The sequence below is a fragment of the Lathyrus oleraceus genome, chromosome 5 (genome assembly GCF_024323335.1).
Source record: "Lathyrus oleraceus cultivar Zhongwan6 chromosome 5, CAAS_Psat_ZW6_1.0, whole genome shotgun sequence".
In the NCBI taxonomy this organism is placed as follows: domain Eukaryota; kingdom Viridiplantae; phylum Streptophyta; class Magnoliopsida; order Fabales; family Fabaceae; genus Lathyrus; species Lathyrus oleraceus.
In genome coordinates, this window is record NC_066583.1 from 136777546 (window position 1) to 136798708 (window position 21163).

Consider the following 21163-nt stretch of genomic DNA (forward strand, 5'->3'; position numbering starts at 1 on the left):
CAAAGTCACATAAAATTTGACTTTTACGATAAAAACACATATTATTTTGAAATTTTTGATTATTGTTTCAAATTTATTGATATCGCTCAAAATTTTTCAAAAATCCATTTAAATCCCGGAAATTTTGCAAACAAGAAAAATGCTTTTAAGTTTTTTCCTATGATATTGGGAGTGCCAATTTTAATTGGGGTGGCGGGAAATTCTCAGCCAGAAGCAGGCCCTTAAATTTCATTAGCCCGTAAAGTGGAAGATTCCCATCGGTAGATCACACTGTTACAGTTCACAATTACCGCACACCGACTTTCCAATCATTAATTAACTAACAAAATCTCAGCAGAGAACTTACATCTCCCTCCATTCTCGAAATTGAAGGGTTTTGGTCAAAATAAATATTTATTTTTCATTTTACTTTTATTTTTTTCATTTTGCCGGGAGAAAGAAAGAGGGAAGGGTAGAGTAGAAACCCGCTCATAATTTCGCATCAAATTTTGAAACATTTTCACCTTAAGCGCGCTTCTATTCTTCCACTCTACTTTCATTTTCGCGATTCCCCCCTTTTTATTTCCCTTTCTATATTCCAAATCTCAACACAAGTCGCTTTTATTCCACTTCAATTCTTTCTTCAAGTTTTAGGGTTTCACTTCCACTTCAAGTTTTAGGGTTTCACTTCCACTTCAATATCCATGGCTACCGAAACCCTAATTGATAACCAACCATCTCTCCACGACAAACTCCACGATCTTCCACCCAATGAAAACAAAGCTGCCGCTGATGAAGAGGTAGATGCTTTGACTGAAGTTGACGAATCAAAAGAGAAGAAAGAGATCGATGACCAAGATGATGAATCGGAGAAAGATGAGGAAAAGGACGAAGGAGATGAAGGTACAGATGAAGATGAGGAGGATGAAGAGGCTAAAGGGAGTCAGTTGAGGAAAGAGGCAGAATCTGAGAAAAAGAGTCCAATTACGCCGACCAGTGACAGGCCGACCAGAGAACGGAAGGTGGTGGAGCGATACTCTGAACCGTCATCAATCAAGGTCGGAAAGTCTGCATCTAGTAAAACTTTGGTAATTGAAAAGGTATATTTTTTTCTATGTCTTGGTATGGTTTCCTAGGTATTGAGTTAGTTTTTGTTGTTTTGATTAGTTTTGGTTTTTATTTTTACAGGGACGTGGTACTCAGCTTAAGGATATTCCAAACGGTATGTTTAAATGCATCATGTGATTACTATTATTTTGTTGTTGTAGCATATCTGGTGAATTTTGGGTTTGTGTTCATTGGAATTGCGTTCTACTTGATCTAGATCTCTTTTTCTATGATGTCAATATGATTGATTTTAATTGCAATGCCTATTGTTAATTTTCAATAACTTATGGATCAGATGTCAATATGCTGTATAGAGTTTTAGCAAGTTTCCAGTGAGTGCTGTGGTGTAGTACTTCGTTTTTTTTTGTCTTTTATTTTTCCATTATGCTTTTCTTACTTGTTTTATTTCATTGCCAAGATTTCAATAAGTTTGACTAACATAAAATTATTGTAAACTCACTTTTTAGTTGTCATATCCTTTTGGTTTGAGAGTCTTGGCACTATACTTTTTATTCATCACTGGTGGATATATAATATAATGTTTGCAGATATATAAATTGATAATTTTATTATTTTCTATTTATCCTACATCAGTGTTTGGCAATCAAGTTGTTTATGTTTGAACTTTTCAGTGGCTTTCAAGTTGTCAAAGAGAAAACCTGATGAGACGCTGCATCTGCTTCACAATCTACTGTTTGGGAAAAGAACAAAGGTCTTGTTCCTGTCATTTTCTCTTTACTGACTTCCATTTTCCCGTTGATGGGGTGTGGGTACTTACCTTTTTTTCTCTTTCTGAATGGTGGGCAGGTACACAATCTAAAGAGGAATATAGGCCAGTTTTCTGGTTATGTGTGGGCTGAAAATGAGGTACTGATTTCTTTGGTAATGTACTGTTCTTTGATCCTTTTTCATCACGGTCTCTTGTGTCAATATAATGCCATGTCATTGTAGAATTTGAATGATCTGTTATTGCTCTGCAATACTCTTTTCTATACAAAATATTGTGAAATGGTTTCTATAGCTCTATTATGCAGCAAAATTATAACAAAATGCAATTTCATGAGATCTGCAATGTAAAGCGTTCATTCATAACTATAGAGGCTTGAATGGTGTTTTGGGTTCATGTCATATTTTTGATATATACTGTGGTGTTAGCACTATGGCTGTAATAAACCTGTAGTTGAAGTTATCTTTCATAATTCTTCAGGAAAAGCAGAGGATAAAGGCAAAAGAAAGGATTGATAAATTTGTGAGAGAAAAGTTGTCAGACTTCTGTGATGTGCTTAATATTCCAATTAACAAGGGCAGTACAAGGAAGGTACTTGTTATATTATTTTTCAATCCAACATAGTTCTGGTAGTGCTTTTAAAAAATAACAACCAAATTTTCCAATGAAACATCTTTTAGGAGGACCTGTCTGCAAAGCTGTTGGAATTTCTGGAGTCCCCACATGCTACTACTGATGTTCTGCTTGCTGAAAAAAAACAGGTTTGTTATTTTTGATTTTTATTTTATATGGGATCAACTGTACTTTTGATTTTTATTTTACACTTGGATCAATTGTACTTTTCTGATTTGTAAAAAATGTAAATGTTTTACATTGTTGTGTAGCAATTCTTTGATTGAACTATTTGATGAAATGTATCCTAGACAAATCATCATTTTTGTTTGATTTCTAAAACTGATTTCAGTCCAATGAAGTTTCTTAAATTAATATTAACAAATTATACAATTGATTATGTGTTGTTCATTTGAAATTCTGTTATTATTTGTTATATTTTATTTATTTTCATGCTATTAGTTTTCTGAAGTTTGCTTTTATGTGCACAGAAAGCCAAAGCCAAGAAGAAGCGAACTAGAAAAACAACCCCTGGCAAATCTCCCAAGGGAGCATCCACAGAAACACTAGCAAAGGTATTGTCTTTATTTTATATGGACTTCATTTTTGCTTGTTGCAAATTTGTTATGACCTAGTGTATGCAGAGTACTCAATAGTTGTGCTATCCCGCTATAGCAGAGTGCAGTGGAGGCCTTCCACTATGGGGAGAGCTATAGTGATGCATGACACTATAGCAGTCACTATAGGGTAAACAGTGGGTGACATGCTGATTGGTTCCTGGCCTGGACTGGTTTATGTCTCACTATCCTTTTCCCCTATGGAAAATTTAAATTGCCCCTTGAATTTAAAATAGATTAAGGGTAGTTTTGGATTTTCAATCAAATTTGAGTTTAGATCTTAACCTTCTTTCACTGATGTCTCTGCATTTCATCTGTTTCAAAGAAAGTAACAAGTTCCTCCCTCACATCTCTCTGCACTTTGTTCTTCCTCTGCACTTAATATGTTTATAAATATTATTCATGTAATTTATCCAATAAATGATAAAATAGAGGCCATCTTGCCATACACTATCCCACTATCCTATTTTTGAGACTATTGCTATGCACCACTATCTGTGATTGAACTCTGGTGTTTTGTAAACTTTTATGTCAGAACTTGATTGAAAATTTGCATTTAGCTATCTTGTTTTGATAATGGTTTGATATATTTGGAATTGCCAGTTATGAGTATTTATTTTAGAGTTTGACATTGTTTTGGCAATAATGCTGGAGTTTAACTTTGGTAACCATATAAAAGGACAACTTACAATGTTGCAATATTTGAATATTATCTTGAGTTCTTCCCTAAGCAATTATTCGGAGACATCATACCTGGTTTGGAGTGTCAAGTTAGTGTTAATAATTTCTTACTTTTAATATTGACAAATAATGCCATTCAGCCTCAAATGCATCATAGATAATGGGGTATTTGTGATTGGGAATTTGCTTATTTTCCTTGTATCTGTGAGAGAGATAAGTAATATGCTTCAAGCATGTTTTTTTACAAATTATTTTTAAAAACCTCTATTATCCTGTTTTTATTTCCTCTGGGGGATTTGGTGTTTGGAATTTGCTTGTTCTCTGAGAGTGTGTTAAGTGATTTGCTTAAAGTATATTTGTTTTTATTTTATTTTTAATCACTTTAATGTTTTTTATTGCTCTAGAAGAAAAAGCAAACTCCACAATCTGGAAAAAAACGAAAACTGTCATCTGATGCTGAAGATGATGATACGGCTGAAATTTCAGATGCAAAAGATGAGTCACAAGAAGATGAAGATGAAGATGTTGCAGTGGCAAATAATGGAACCGATGATGAGGTGGGTAAATCAGAAGAAGAGGAAGAGGAAGATATATCAGAGGCTCACAAGAGTAAGTCCAAACAGTCTGGGAGGGAAACTTCAGTTGCTAAAGCTGAATCCAAAAACCAATCTGTTAAGAAGACCTCTGCAAAAGCTGCCCAAAGCAGTGAAGAATCTCCAGATAAATTAATACCAAAGAAATCCATTACTGATCATGATTCTGTTTCTATTCCCAAGTCAAACCAACCTGACACCAAGAAACTGAAAACTGGAAAGGAAAAGCAGGACACTAAGAAGGATGCAATCAAAACCTCAAAGGCAGGTAAAGATCAAGGTGCATTGATTACACTTGTTTTATTTTAAATTTGAGAAAGTTCTATATAGACTTTGATGCTGAATCTATTGGTGCTTGCTAGTCCACAATTTTTTTAACCTTTGGTCATTTTTTGGCAACAGTCATGCTGAACTGTCCCTGCTTCAGCCCCTCTAATACTTTGTTCAAATAATTTGAACAAGTCTTAAATTCATCTCTATGGGTTTTCCTTTTTTTGTTTAAATATGCTTTAGTTGTTTTTAGATATTACCCTGCTTACATATTTCTTCATGATGCCAATTGTAGTAAAAGGTAAAAGTAGAAAGAAGAAGGTAGAAGAACCTAGCAGGGAAGCCATGCACTCAGTTGTTGCTAATATTCTGAAGGAAGTAGATTTCAACACTGTAAGCAATGTTTCTGTGGCAATTCATTTTCAGTTTGAATGTTGAGTTTTCTTAGTTTTACTTATTTATTATACTTTATATATCTCTTGTTGCAGGCAACTTTGTCTGATATCCTCCGCCAACTTGGTATGGCCTTTTTCCTGACGATTTCTTCCTTTAGGAGAAATAACTTCTGAACTGATGTATTTTGAAAATAAATGTTTACAGGTACACATTTTGGCCTTGATTTAATGCATAGAAAATCAGAGGTGAAGAATATCATCACAGATGTAATTAATAGCATGTCTGATGAGGAAGGTGATGATGAGGAAGCTGAAAATGATGGAGATGGAGATGTTGAAGAGGGTGGTGATGCCAGTGATGAAGGTGACAATGAATAATCTTAGATTTAAAAATAGTGACTACATAAATTAGAAGCACAAGGGACTTCCCACAGCTAAATTTTATGTTCATTCTTCTGTCAGTGGTCTATATACAGGTTAAGTTTGCTAGGTATATTTGGTTTGAGATGTTACCTTTTTCTAATGCTGGAAACTAGGATTGTGATTGTACCATATTTAGATTCAACCCACACCTCTATTACGGATCAGTCATTTTATTTCTCATGCTGAATAGTTTGTTTTTTTACCTGCCGGTGGCATTATTGCCTTTTAATTTAAATCAATGTTAAATTTATTTGCTAGACTTTGATTGTGGATTTTCAAAATTGAGATGATTGGTTTGTTGCATTCTAATAACTAGTGTATTATTACTCATTTTTGTTAGTAATTTGGGGATTAAGCCTAGGGCATTAAACTTGGGCGCATATGAGGACTGTATTTGATGTTCACTGCTTTTGCCTTTTACTCTTCTGCTCACTCAATTATTTTTGCCGTTAAAAAAATTATGATATTGTACTCCTATAGTCCCTAGTTTGATAACTCTTGGTGTTCTGCAATAGTGTAAATGAAACTATATGTTGGACGTTCGGGAGGAATAGAGAGGGGAAGAGATATTAATTATATGTTTGATAAAAATATTAAATGGGGAGAAGATTGAAGAAATTTTAATTAAAAATATGTTTGGAATAGTGTGGAAATGTTTTAAAGTTAATTTCTTTTTTAATGTTTGTAATTTTACTATAAGCCATATAACATTTACCCGTCATTATTTAATTACAATTTTTTGTTTTTTTAGTTAGGGCCTAATGGCTCATCTGATCAAAATTTATTATTGAAGTATACGTATTAAATTAGAGAATATCATTAAATATTTTATAAATTTTTAGGATAAATTATAATCTTTATATTAAAATAGAGATTAAATTTGTTAATATAATAAATTATATTTTAGTATTCTTTCTCTCCCCTCAATAGTACTTTGATTTTTAAGGAACAATAAATCATTTTACGAAGGGATTTTGATCCCTCCTCTTTCCTCTCTTTCTTCATAATATATTGAATCAAACACATTGCATTTTAAATATCTTTCCCCTATTCAGTTCTTTTACAAAAATAACCCACTTTTTTAAGGAAATTCTCAAAATACCTTCGGTTTTAAAAAAATTCCCAAAGTACCCCACTTTTAGGAGGAGTCGCCGATTGAATTGGAGATTCCTTTTAAAACTTGAATGGAGGTGTTAATTGGATTAGATAGGACAGACGCCTTAGCCAATCCAATTGACGCCCCTGTGTAGGTTTTAAGAGGAGTCGCTAATTCAATTGGAGACTCCTCCTAAAATGCATTTTTTTTGTGTTTTATGGTATAAATGATAGATAAATTTGATATAAGACTGCTTGATATTAATAAAGTTTGGCGTTTACACAAAGAAACCTAATGGTGATGACCTAGATCACCTAACCGACCTCCGGTCCCACATCCTCTAGTTACCCTTGGCCCTAACCTACAACAACCCATTTTTAGTATTGAATTATTATACTATTATTATGATATTTTAATTTAATTATGTGGAGTATTAATTAATTAATTGGTGTATTAATTCATTATCTAGTTGATATAAGAAATAAGTAAATAATTGAATTAATTAATTAAATTGGTGTGCGTAGTGAGTGATTAATTATTTAAATTTAAATAGAGGTATGTAAATATTAGGTATTATTGGGCATAGTGATTAAATTAGATGATTTAAACCCAACTAGAATACTATTATAAATAGTAAGAGTGAAGGAAGTGAGAATTATAATTCACTTGAGCACTGAAAGCAATAGAGAAAGAGGAGAGGAAAAGTAAAGAGGAGTCAGGGTTTTCATCAAATTAACAAGGTAAGGGGGGAATCCTTATTATTATGGGTTAATATAATTGAGTCAATGGGTAGGAACATGTTTTAGGTTGAAATCCTTAATTGACATGGTTTTGGAATTATTAGGTCTTGATAAATACTCTTGAATTGTGATGATTAAATTATTCTAAAACTGTGAATTGATATATAATTGGATGAGTCATAATTTTCTGAACGTTTAACTTTTTACGGAATCGAAATTGAAGGTCCGGAAGTCCTCCAACGATGAAAAATGCGGGGAAATCTGCATTCTGTTTCGTGTTAGCGCAGGAACAACATTCTGTTTTTCGTTAACCGGTTAACCCAGGGTGTTAACCGGTTAACACTGTTATAATATTGAAAAAATTGCATTCTGTCTTGCGTTAACCGGTTAACCCCAGGCGTTAACCGGTTAACACTGTTTGAAAAGTGAAAAATTGATATTTAAATGTTGTGTGCGTTTTGGAATGAAATCTATGTGTACATATTTGATGATTGGCCTATATTGGTGAATAATATATTGTATGGATGTGTATGTATACCATTATTGAATTGTGATTGATTTATGGCCATGGATGTATATATGTAATCGTAATTGATGTGTTGTGATGGATGTGTATATGTACCAATTGTGAGTCATGGTGATATGTGGGATGTTAAGACGGGATATAGATGGTCTTAATTGCATATGTGTTGGTATGTGTGCATTCATTCATAGCATGGTTGGCTTCATTGTGGAAGTGGTTAAGCGGTGATCCTTCATTGGAAACAGACGTAGCAGACGTTAATCCTTGAGTGAGATTAGGCGTAGTATTTAAGCGGTGATCCTTCATTGGAAACAGACGTAGCAGACGTTAATCCTTAATTGGGATTAGGCGTAGTATTAAGCGGTGATCCTTCATTGGAAACAGACGTAGGGCTTTGGTCTTGTCCGGATCGGAAGCGTGGCTTGGATTCTAGATATTGAATCGGAAAGCGGTGAAACTTTGAGTTCACATTGAGGTACCACATGCATGGAGTCACATTGTCTTGCATTGAGTCGTCTATAGTTATGTGATCATTGAATGCATGTATTGATGTGAATGCGATGTACGTTTGAAATATGTGAGATGATTGTTGGTTAATATTATTGACGTAATTATACCAAGTGTGATGAATTCTTAAATTGTGTTTTAATTCATTGTGCCTTATTATGCTATTTCATAATGATTTGAATTCTCACCCTTTCTGTTTGAATGATACCTTTACATGGGTATCGTGCAGATACTACATAGTAGTATTGCTGGAGTAGGTGGACGGTAGCTCGCTCAAGATTAGCGGGAGAGTCTCCGTATTTAGTTTAAAATTAGGTATTGAGTTAATGCTCTGGTCATGTAACACTGGGTAGTTTAGTGGTATTGAACTCATATTTTATTTTGATATGTTTTATATTATTAATTGTTTATCTGAATTTGAATTGATTATTGAGAGATGAGCATGGTATGGGACATGGATCATTTTATGAAATACATGAGTATTCTTTATTTTCCGCTGCGAACGCATATTGCTGGAATATTCATGATGAGTGAAATGTGTTATTTTGAATGACCAGGTGTATTGTTGGTTTTTGAAAGTTTTATATTTCGAAAACGTCGATGTGACGCCCTTTTAGTTATATGCGTGCTTATTTACTCTGATTATATGATAAATAATTTGGGATAGAAAAAGAGGTGTTACATTAGTGGTATCAGAGCCTGGTCGACCAGTTGGTCAATAGTAGCAGGTTTCCGTGGTATTTGATTTGTGTATCTGACACGATCGATACTGTTTGTTTGATGTTTCGGGTTGTTCAGGACAATGGTTGCAGGCAGGAATGACGATGCCATTGCTGAGGCGCTGAGGATGATGGCGGAATCCATGGGTCAGATCCATCAAGCGAATGCAAATGGCGGTAACCAAAAGGGAGATGATGATGAGTTCCGTGCTTTGGGGAGATTCCAGCGGAACAATCCTCCTATCTTTGAGGGTGAGCATGCACCTGAGAAAGCTCAAGCTTGGCTGAAAGCAATTGAGAAGATCTTCAGAGTCATGAACTGTACTGATGCTCAGAAAGTGCAGTTTGGTATCCATATGCTTGAGAGGGAAGTTGAAGATTGGTGGAATAACACTCTTCAGAGGTTCGAAGAAGACAACATTGAAGTTACTTGGACTCTTTTCCGTGATACTTTCTTGGAGAACTATTTCCCAGAAGATTGTCGTGGGAAGAAAGAGGTGGAGTTCCTTGAATTGAAGCAAGGAAATGGTACCGTTGCTGATTATGCTGCTAGATTTCAGGAGCTTATCAAGTATTGTCCTCATTACAATACTGCTAATGCTAAGAGATCTAAATGTTTGAAGTTTGTGAATGGCTTGAGACATGATATCAAGAAGGCCATGCGTTACCAACAGATTACTCGTTTTACAGAATTGGTTAACAAGAGCCGGATCTATGACGAGGATAGTAGGGAGAGTGCTTCTGTCTACAAGAGTCTGAAGGGGAAAAACCAAGATCGGGGGAAAACATATGATGACAAGAGGAGACAATCTAGTGTTGGCTAGAAGCCAAGTGGGGGAGTATCTTCTATTCCACTTAAGTGCTTCAAATGTGGCGTGGAAGGCCATCGTGCTACGGAGTGTAGTACAGATTCTGGGAAGTGTTTCAATTGTGGCAGGATTGGTCACAGAGCAAACCAGTGTAGAGTTGGTTCGAACGTAACTTGTTTCAACTGTGGTGAGAAAGGTCACATTAGTTCGCAATGTGATAAGCCGAAGAAGGAGCAAGTGAAGGGAAAGGTGTTTGCATTGTCTGGTGCGGAGGCCACTACCGATGATAGACTAATCCAAGGTACGTGCTTTATTAATGGTACACCTTTGATTGTCATTATTGATACCGGTGCAACACATTCTTTCATTTCTTTGGATTGTGCTAAGAGGCTGAATCTCATATTATCTGATATGCGTAGAAGTATGATTATTGATACACCTTCTATGGGTTCTGTTTCTACTTCCTATGTGTGTTTGAATTGTCCGTTGAGTATATTTGGTAGGGATTTTGGAATTGATTTAGTTTGTCTTCCGCTAGAGCAACTCGACGTGATTTTGGGTATGAATTGGTTAAAAGTTAACCAGGTGTATATCAACTGTTTTGAGAAAACGGTTATTTTTCCTGAGGTTGATGCTAAGGAAGATTGGTGTGTGTCTGCTAAGCAAGTTGATGAATCGGTGCAAGATGGTGCCGAGTTGTTTATGTTGTTGGCAACTTTGGATATTCGGGAGAAGAGGACGATCGAAGAACTGCCAATAGTTTGTGAATTTGCGGAGGTATTTCCGGAAGATATAAGTGATTTACCGCCGAAACGAGAGGTCGAGTTTTCGATTGATTTAGTTCCTGGAACTAGTCCTGTATCGATGGCTCCCTATCGAATGTCCGCTTCTGAGTTGAAAGAGTTGAAGAGTCAACTTGAAGACTTACTCGAGAAGAAGTTTATTCGTCCTAGTGTGTCGCCGTGGGGTGCACCTGTGCTATTGGTCAAGAAGAAAGAAGGTTCTATGAGATTATGTGTTGATTATAGACAACTGAATAAAGTGACGATTAAGAACAAGTATCCACTTCCGAGGATTGACGATCTGATGGATCAGCTGGTTGGAGCTTGTGTGTTTAGCAAAATTGATTTGAGGTCTGGGTATCATCAGATTCGTGTAAAGGCTGAGGATATTCAGAAGACTGCTTTTAGGACAAGGTACGGTCACTACGAGTACTCCGTGATGCCTTTTGGGGTGACGAATGCACCTGGTGTATTTATGGAGTATATGAATAGAATCTTTCATGATTATCTGGATAAGTTTGTAGTTGTGTTCATCGATGATATATTGATTTATTCCAAGGGCGAAGAGGATCATGCAGAGCATTTGAAGGTTGTGTTATCGGTGTTGAAAGAGAGGAAGTTGTTTGCTAAACTCTCTAAATGTGAATTTTGGTTGAGTGAAGTAAGTTTTCTTGGACATGTGATTTCGAGCGGTGGGAGGTTCTATTTTGATTTTATCGGATCCGTTAGAAACCTTCGTTGTGTATTGTGATGCTTCTTTGTTGGGTTTGGGAGGTGTTCTGATGCAAAAAGGGCAAGTGGTAGCTTATGCTTCAAGGCAACTCAAAGTTCATGAGAAGAATTATCCGACGCATGATTTAGAGTTGGCCGCCGTTGTGTTTGTGTTGAAGCTTTGGAGACATTACTTGTTTGGATCGAGGTTTGATGTGTTTAGTGATCACAAGAGTTTGAAGTACTTGTTCGATCAGAAAGAATTGAATATGAGGCAAAGGAGATGGTTGGAATTCTTGAAGGATTATAACTTTGGTTTGAATTATCATCCTGGGAAGGCGAATGTTGTAGCCGATGCATTGAGTAGGAAGTCATTGCATATGTCTATGTTGATGATGCGAGAGTTTGAATTGTTGGAGCAATTTAGGGATTTGAGTTTGGTTTGTGAAGCGACGTCTTCGTGTGTTAAACTTGGGATGTTGAAGCTTACGTGTGGCATTCTTGACGAGATTAGAGAAGGTCAGAAGTCAGATTTGAAGTTAGTCGATGTTATAACATTGATTAACCAAGGCAAGGGTGGTGACTTTCGGATTGATGAGAATGGTATCCTGAAGTGTCGTGATAGAGTGTGTGTTCCGGATGTTATGGATTTGAGAAAGAGGATTCTTGAGGAAGGGCATAGAAGTGGCCTGAGTATTCATCCTGGTGCTACTAAGATGTATCAAGACTTAAGGAAGATGTTTTGGTGGCAAGGTATGAAGAAGGATGTAGCGGAATTTGTGTATTCATGTTTGACTTGTCAAAAGTCAAAGATTGAACATCAAAAGCCGTCTGGTTTGATGCAATCGTTATCTATTCCCGAGTGGAAGTGGGATAGTATCTCTATGGATTTTGTTTCGGGCTTACCAAGAACATCGAGTAATTGTGAGGCGATTTGGGTCGTTGTGGACAGACTGACGAAGTGTGCTCATTTTATTCCGATGAGGATGGAGTATTCGATGGAGAGACTTGCTAAGTTGTATATCGAGAGGATTGTGTGTTTGCATGGTATACCGTCGAGTATTGTTTCGGTTATAGATTCGAGGTTCACTTCGAGATTTTGGGAAGGTTTGCAAAGTGCTTCGGGGACGAAGTTGCGTTTGAGTTCAACATATCATCCGCAAACTGATGGTCAAACGGAGAGGACTATTCAGTCACTTGAAGATCTTTTGAGGTCTTGTGTTTTGGAACAAGGAGGAAATTGGGATAGTTTCTTGCCTTTAATCGACTTTACATATAACAACAGTTTCCATTCAAGTATTGGAATGGCACCTTTTGAGGCTCTTTATGGCAGAAGGTGTAGAACTCCTTTATGTTGGTACGAATCGGGAGAGAGTGCTGTGGTTGGACCCGAGTTGATTCAAGAGACTACAGATAAGATTAAGATGATTCAAGGGAAGATGAAGGCTTCTCAGAGTCGTCAAAAGAGTTATCATGATAAGAGAAGGAAAGCTATTGAGTTTGAGAAAGACGAGCATGTGTTTCTTCGAGTTACGCCAATAACGGGTGTTGGTAGAGCTTTGAAGTCGCATAAGTTGACGCCGCGTTTCATTGGTCCTTATCAGATTTCCGAGGGGATAGGTGAAGTGGCATATCGGATTGCATTACCACCATCACTTTCTAATCTTCATGATGTATTCCATGTGTCTCAATTGAGTAAGTACATTGCGGATCCATCGCATGTTGTTCCATTAGATGATGCGCAAGTACGGGATAATTTGACGGTTGATACATCACCTGTGCGGATTGAAGATCGAGAAGTGAAGAAGCTTCGTGGTAAGGAGATTGCTTTGGTAAAAGTGATATGGGGCGGAGTCGCCAATGGAAATATTACGTGGGAACTCGAGGATAAGATGAGGGAATCATATCCGGAGTTGTTCGTTTGAGGTAAATTTTCGAGGACGAAAATCTTTTAAGTGGGGGAGAGTTGTAACAACCCATTTTTTTAGTATTGAATTATTATACTATTATTATGATATTTTAATTTAATTATATGGAGTATTAATTAACTAATTGGTGTATTAATTCATTATCTAGTGGATATAAGAAATAAGTAAATAATTGAATTAATTAATTAAATTGGTGTGCGTAGTGAGTGGTTAACTATTTAAATTTAAATAGAGGTATGTAAATATTAGGTATTATTGGGCCTAGTGATTAAATTAGATGATTTAAGCCTAACTAGAATACTATTATAAATAGTAAGAGTGAAGGAAGTGAGAATTATAATTCACTTGAGCACTGAAAGCAATAGAGAAAGAGGAGAGGAAAAGTAAAGAGGAGTCAGGGTTTCCATCAAATTAATAAGGTAAGGGGGGAATCCTTATTATTATGGGTTAGTATAATTGGGTCAATGGGTAGGAACATGTTTTAGGTTGAAATCCTTAATTGGCATGGTTTTGGAATTATTAGGTCTTGATAAATACTCTTGAATTGTGATGATTAAATTATTCTAAAACTGTGAATTAATATATAATTGGATGAGTCATAATTTTCTGAACGTGTAGCTTTTTACGGAATCGAAATCGGAGGTCCGGAAGTCCTCCAACGATGAAAAATGCAGGGAAATCTGCATTCTGTTTCGTGTTAGCGCAGGAACAACATTCTGTTTTGCGTTAACCGGTTAACCCAGGGTCTTAACCGGTTAACACTGTTATAATATTGAAAAAATTGCATTCTGTCTTGCGTTAACCGGTTAACCCAGGGCGTTAACCGGTTAACACTGAAAAAAATTGCCAAGAAGCGCATTCTATTTTGCGTTAACCGATTAATCCAGGGCGTTAACCGGTTAACACTATTTGAAAAGTGAAAAATTGATATTTAAATGTTGTGTGCGTTTTGGAATGAAATCTATGTGTACATATTTGATGATTGGCCTATATTGGTGAATAATATATTATATGGATGTGTATGTATACCATTATTGAATTGTGAATGATTTATGGCTATGGATGTATATATGTAATCGTAATTGATGTATTGTGATGAATGTGTATATGTACCAATTGTGAGTCATGGTGATATGTGAAGGAGAATTGCGGTCCAAAACGCAGCGGAATTTAAAAATTTCTCCTTTAGAGATCCTTACGAATGGTCATGATCATTGATAGAATATTTACCTCTTGTGACGGTTGAAACCTTTGGTGCAGATCTCTTGTGACGATCAAAACCTTTGATGCAAATCCACGAAGCGATCACGAACGTTGAACGATGACAACGTCTCTACTCAGTCCACACGAACGGGTTCCTTCAATCTCAGTGCTAGCTGGTACGAATGAAGGCTTTGAGTGAGAGAGAGAGAGTGTGATAGAAAACGAAAATAATGCAACCGCAAATTTTTGCTTCTGCACAAGGGTTCTATTTATAGAACCACTTGTGTGGGCTTCAAGCTAAAAGCCCACTTAAGTGTATTTTGGCCCATATCTTATAATATGCCCAAAATCACTTAAGCCCATGGTACCTTACCATATTTCGTATTCTACTCAAGTACACCGTACCTTACGATGTTCTATAATTCACTTAAGGGCACCGTACCTTACGGTATTCCTTAGTTACTCTATTTCTCATCAATCCGTCCTTTGTGTGTGACCCTGTAGGTTTTCGTGACGTTGGCAATTATATTAAATCACGCATTTAACATAATAAACAGTGAGCGGTATCTAGCAACACATCACTGCTACGCAAGACACGAAAATGTCATGTGATCTGACAATTCCTTCTGTGATAATAATTATGTGTATAATTACCCTTTTGCCCTTATGTCTATATTGAACACAAGGCATAGACCGTGTCATCCTTGTCCAGTTCAATATTGGGCCCATAGACATTTATCCTGTTATGCAGGATGGGCAAATTCCATCTAGGTCACTCATGTCCCTCAGCATGCTTTGTGGAGTACCCATCAACTGTCTTTATGGTTATCCAGTTACGGACAACGTTGTATCAGCAATAAAGCACTCGACTCTACATCTAGGATCCATAGTGGTTTCAGGTCGAAGAGTGGAATACACTATTATCACCATGAGAATAACTTATGACACCTTGCATAACTTTCTATATAGTATTCTCATAGCGGGTCAATCCGGTATAAATATTACTCCTAATATTCATACCTATGTTTAAGACTTGATAACTCTTTATCCATGATCCATGAGATGTGATCATCAGTCTACAAACATAATAGTCTTAATGCTTTAGTGTTATCCCACTTCACACTAAAGCTCGACTACGGATACTTTAGGAATAGTATCCTTATGTTTAATGTGTTCTCATGATTAAGTCACACTTAATACATTAAACGGACTATCTATTCCAGGGACTTTATTAATCAACCATAATAAAGAGAATGCCTTTTATTATTCGATACAAGTACCAAAATGTATTGGCCTCTAGGGCTTACACCAACAATCTCCCACTAGCACTAGAGCCAATCAGGCATACCCTGTATGCCCATTGATCTAGTATGACCATCATGCTTCTGCTGCGCAAGAGGCTTTGTCAGTGGGTCAACTATATTGTCAAGTGTAGGTACTTTACATTTTTTCACATCTCCTCTATCTATTATCTCTCGAATGAGATGATAACGCCTAAGTATGTGTTTGGATCGTTGGTGAGATCTAGGCTCCTTAGCTTGTGCGATAGCACCATTGTTATCATAATAGAGACCAATGGGATCCACAATGCTAGGGACTATGCCAAATTCACTAATGAACTTTTTGATCCAAACAACTCCCTTTTCTGCATTTGAGGCAGCAATATACTCGGCCTCGGTTGTAGAATCAGCAACTGTATCTTGCTTTGAAATTTTCAAGCTCACAGTGCCACCATTTCAGCAAAACACATAACCATTGGAATCATTCATATTAAAGCGTCTCAGCACCTTGTCTATGTACTCTGACTTAGGCCAAGCATTTTATGATCTATCTCTATAGATTCTGATTCCTAATATATAGGCTGCTTCACCTAGGTCCTTCATAGATAAGCATTTCCCCACCCAAGACTTTGCTTGTTGCAGGGTAGGGATATCGTTTCCAATAAGTAATATGTCATCTACATATAATACCAGGAATACGATCATGCTCCCACTAACCTTCTTGTAGACACAAGGCTCATCTTCGTTCTTGATGAATCCATATTGTTTTACTGTTTCATCAAAACGAAGATTCCATGAGTAGGTCACAAGCTCATCTTGATCCATGAGTAATACATCACCTTGATCAGATATCCATATATCTCAGGTAGGTGACGTATCCTGCCTGACCTACGCTGGTCTTGTTCTACTTGAGCAGGTTGCTCTTACACAACTACTTGTGTTTCCTGCTCCAATTCCTCCATAGGTGTGTCGATGCTTTGTGATTCTTGAATTTCTTCAAGCTCTACTTTCCTCCCACTGGTTCCTTTGGAAATAAAATTATTTTCTAGGAAAACTCCAGTTCGAGCGACAAACACTTTGCCCTCAGAAGGATTGTAGAAGTAATACCCTCTTGTTTCTTTAGGATACCCCACAAATAAGCATTTGTCAGATTTGGGCTCAAGCTTAGTTGAAATTTGTCGTTTCACATAAACCTCACAACCCCAAATCTTTATGTAAGACATATGTGGTTTCTTACCACTCCATATCTCATATGGTGTCTTCTCAACCTTTTTGGATGGAACACAGTTAAAGTGTGTAAGCTGCTGTCAATGTCCCCAAAAGGAGTTTGGAAGATCGGCGTGACTCATCATGGATCGGACCATGTCTAACAGGGTTCGATTTCTTCTCTCAGATGCACCATTCCATTGGGGTGTTCCAGGAGGAGTGTCATACGGTGAACTGACTTGGGGTATTTTGCTTTTTATCGCAATGTCGCGGATAGCAAGAGTCGCCACCGACTTTTCTTTTATCCAATAAGGAAAGGTGGAAAAGAACAGGAAAGACCTCAATAGATTTTGGGTTCGGGAGGTACATTATACAAAGGGAAGGTATTAGCACCCTTTGTATCCATGGTTATCCATGGGCTCTTAATTGCTGGATCACTTATATTTTTGTCTGAAAAGTGTTGGTGAATTGTTTAAAAATGTTTTGAAAAGAGAGTTTAACTTTGTAATGATTCTCGTATGAATGTATACAAGGTATTTATCTCGTTTGATTTTGAAAAAACAGTTTAGAAAAATATAACTTGGTAATGATTCTAGTATGAATGTATACCAAGTGGTGATTTTCTAGGACTTGCAAAGTGTGAGGGGTGGAAAATGTTTTAGGTTATGATCCAGTAATTGAGAGTTATACCTTCCTAAGGTCGTTATGGGCATTTCCTATCCTTATGAGGGTAAAACTGTCCTTACTATTGAGAAGTAAGTAGTTTTATCCTTTGGATGTAAAAGGGTCATTGTAGAGTCATCGATAGGTCATTGAAGGCAACAGTTGTAAGGATACCTTAGCATTCAAAGGGACGATCATCATTTAACCGTAGGCTACACCGAAGGGTCATCGAGGGACAAAATCGTATTTTCGAAGGCAACATCCTAGGGACCATGATTTATTTTATGATGATTTAACCGAAGGGTCTTTGCTAAGTGTATCCCTACATTCGCGGGACACGACCGTTATACCGTAATACCGTAGGGCAGCAAAGCGAGGTCCAAGATCACATATTTAAAGGCCGTATTTTACAATCAATTAGGCAATTAGGATGAATCTCCACATTAAAATCAATACATTAAAATCAGCTAAGTAATTGAGGGTGGATCTCCACATTAAAATTAATACATTAAAATTAATTAGGTAATTTAGGGTGAAACTCCACAAAGGGCATCCCACAAATAAAGTGGAATACCTATCTAGCTAGCTTTCCCGGCGATGTGTGAACCTTTGCAAAACTCAGCAAACATGTCAGAATACCAAATCAGGGTGCAATCGAGGATTACACCACAAAAGAAACCAGAACAGCAGTAGGGTCAGATAAACAATGCATGGCTATGATAAAAACATGACAGGTGGGCAAAAGTCAGAACAGAAAAGTCGGCTGCTGTCGCGTTCGCTCCTGCTTCGCCTAGCGAAGTCTTAGCGAACACTCGTTGCATGCTCGCTTAGCGATGTGCTAGCGAGCGGCTGCGGATTCCGGTTTTAATAACGATATAATGGCAGCAAGCTTCACACCTTATAGCATTCATTACAGAGATTATGTGGTTAGACATTCAGATGTTCATGCATACTTAAATTCATATGTAAAACTTAAGATAGTTTCATAAATTCAATCATGATACCATGTGTAAATTAAGAACATAAGGTAGTAATAGCAATGCCAACCTGTTTGTAATCGAATTGTAACCTTGAATTGGCCGATCGGATCGAATTGAGCGGAAGTGACCTTGCTGCCGCCGGCTTTTCCTTCAGGGTTTCCTTTAGGGTTACTCGGAATTCTCAGGGTTAGCCTCCAGGGTTTTCCGTCTGTGAGCGCTAGGGTTTGCTTGCTAGGGTTCTCCTTTCGTCCTTTTTCGTCCTCTTTCGTCCTCTCTTTTTCTGACTGGAGTTGTGGTATTTATAATGCCTTTTTTTCATGACCTAATGGGCTCAGAGTGAAGCCCAGAATTTTCTGTTATCTGTCAGCTTTGCTAGGCGAGCGTGTAGCGAACGTTCGCTAGGCGAGCGTGCAGCGAACGTTCGCTAGGCGAAGGATTTGCTCGCCTAGCGAGCAGGCCAGTTTGGGCCATTTTCTGGATTGGGCCACTCGTGAGCTGGGCCTTTGTTCCTTTAAGATCAGTGTCATAAAAATGAGTCAGAGTGCCCTGAAAAATGTCTTGAAATATTAATGGGCAAATTTTGGGGTATGACAGCTGCCCCTGTTCAATATTCTTGAACCGAGAGAGTCAGAATGGTATGTACGCCATTCGTGGTCTGGAGGTGGAAGATTATTGAACACTTAGGATGCCCCAAAAATTTGCACTTGTCAATTAGTTAGTCTTGATGGAGATGGGTTTAAAGATGCCATCTAGGAAGTTTGATGATGAGAGCTTCAGAGTACGTCGTACGTTAGAAGATATCTGAAGTCATGGGTGTCACTGGGTCATACGCTAGACCGTATAGTGAGTCATTCATTAGGCCGTCGACTTCACTGGGGAGTTAGAATGGGTCATACGCCGCTGGGGATAACAGATCAGAATGGATCATACGCTAGATCGTATCTGAGTTGCAGAATGGGCCGTCTGTTAGGCTGTATCTGACGAAAAGTAGTCGTACGCTAGACTACACCTCGGGATGTACCGTACGCTAGGTAGTATCTGAGGAATGAAGATCCGAATGGGTCGTACGCTAGACCGTATTGTTGGAGGAGTAATATGTTGTGCCGAATCAAAATGAGATAAGAATCCGAATGAGTCATACACTGCTGGGGATAAAGGATCAGAATGGATCGTACGCTAGATCGTATCTGAGTTGCGGAACGAGCCGTCCGTTAGGCTGTATCGTTACTGGGGGTGAAGGATCAGAATGGATCGTATGCTAGATCGTATCTGAGTTGTAGACTGAGCCGTCCGTTAGGCTGTACCTGATGATAAAGGGGGTAGTCATACGCCAGACTACACTTCAGAATGTACCGTACGCTAGGTAGCATTTGAGGTCTTGAAGGTCCAAATGGGTCGTGTGCTAGACCGTATTGGAGTTGTTGAAGGTCGGAATGGATCGTACATTAGATCGCATCTGAGTTGAAAGAGTCATATGTTGAGCTGAATCAGAATGAACCGTACGCTAGGCTATATCTGATAGTATTTGTATATGTTGTATTTGCAATAAATGTCTGGGATGGGCTTATAGATGCCATCGTTAGGAGGATGTCAGAATGAATGTTGACATGGAGTATATCTGAAAGATGTAGTTGAATCCTGAACGTAATTGATGAGGACGTCCGTCTGAATGGACCTTTGTTTTGACTGTATCAGGGGAATAATTAACCTGAAAAATAAAGTTAGCTTCATGCCATGTCACGATGCATGAGATGTTTTATGCTTTCGAAAATAACTGCGAACGATGTATGCATGTGTATGCTGTGAAATGATGTAATGAATGAATTATGCGTCTGAAAAGTTTTTTTTTTCTGGCGACTCCCTGGGGAAAATAAATCCCCATCTTCTGGTTGGAGATACTTGTATTGATGACCCTTTCTCAGCTAGGGATACTTGATTTCTGTCTGATGGTAGAAATGTTCAACAGAAGCCTGGCTGGGGGTGGAAGAGATGACCCATTTGTCTAGTAATGCCACTCTCTTCTGGGAATGACTGGCTTTGCTGGGGGATAGGATTAGCAACAGATTCATTGGAAAGCATGATTAGACCTTCTCCTCGATCCTGCAGTCTAGTAGTAATCGCTATTTCTATTTTATGCACGCATTTTTGGTAAACATCGATCATATCCAAATGCATATATTAATTCGAATTAAATCAATGGACGCTTATGCAAACAAAACAGAGAAAGTAAAACAAAAGTATTTTTTTTGAAACTAAAATTATATTGATTTCGAAAGAGGGCCTATAAACAGGCAATTGGTGTACAAAGAGACAGAAATCCTAGTAAGAGGAAATTGTCGAGAACATGAAGGAAAAGTCCTATCGATTCTAATTCTGCTACTGTCATTATGTCTTCAAGCATCTCATCTCCTGCTGTCGGATAGAAGTGATTGGCTTGTTCAGTCCCTTGAACTTGGGTGAAGCTGACTGAGAACGGGACATAGTCATACGCTTTTATCCCTAATTTTTGCCTGGACCGTCTTTTCAGGTTTTCAGTCCACCAGGATACCCTTTTTTGCCCAAGCCGCCTTTTCAGGTTTTCGACTTGCCGGGTATACATTTTTATATGTTTA

At 37.6% G+C, this 21163-nt stretch overlaps 1 protein-coding gene across 5 annotated transcripts; it reads left to right on the plus strand.

Moving 5' to 3' along the window:
• Nucleotides 1-353: 353 nt before the first annotated feature.
• On the plus strand, nucleotides 354-5661 carry LOC127078382 (DEK domain-containing chromatin-associated protein 1). Of its 5 annotated transcripts, none has more exons than XM_051018841.1 (11): nucleotides 354-1079; nucleotides 1168-1201; nucleotides 1719-1798; nucleotides 1894-1968; nucleotides 2294-2404; nucleotides 2494-2574; nucleotides 2917-3000; nucleotides 4128-4596; nucleotides 4882-4979; nucleotides 5075-5105; nucleotides 5187-5661. In XM_051018841.1, exons 1-11 carry the CDS (start codon nucleotides 684-686, stop codon nucleotides 5357-5359), a joined length of 1632 nt encoding a protein of 543 aa, XP_050874798.1. In that variant the 5' UTR covers nucleotides 354-683; the 3' UTR covers nucleotides 5360-5661. The 5 variants fall into 5 exon arrangements, with proteins under 5 accessions (XP_050874798.1, XP_050874800.1, XP_050874799.1 ...); XM_051018843.1 differs by having other exon boundaries at nucleotides 4128-4584; XM_051018842.1 differs by having other exon boundaries at nucleotides 4131-4596.
• The last annotated feature ends 15502 nt before the right edge of the window (nucleotides 5662-21163 follow it).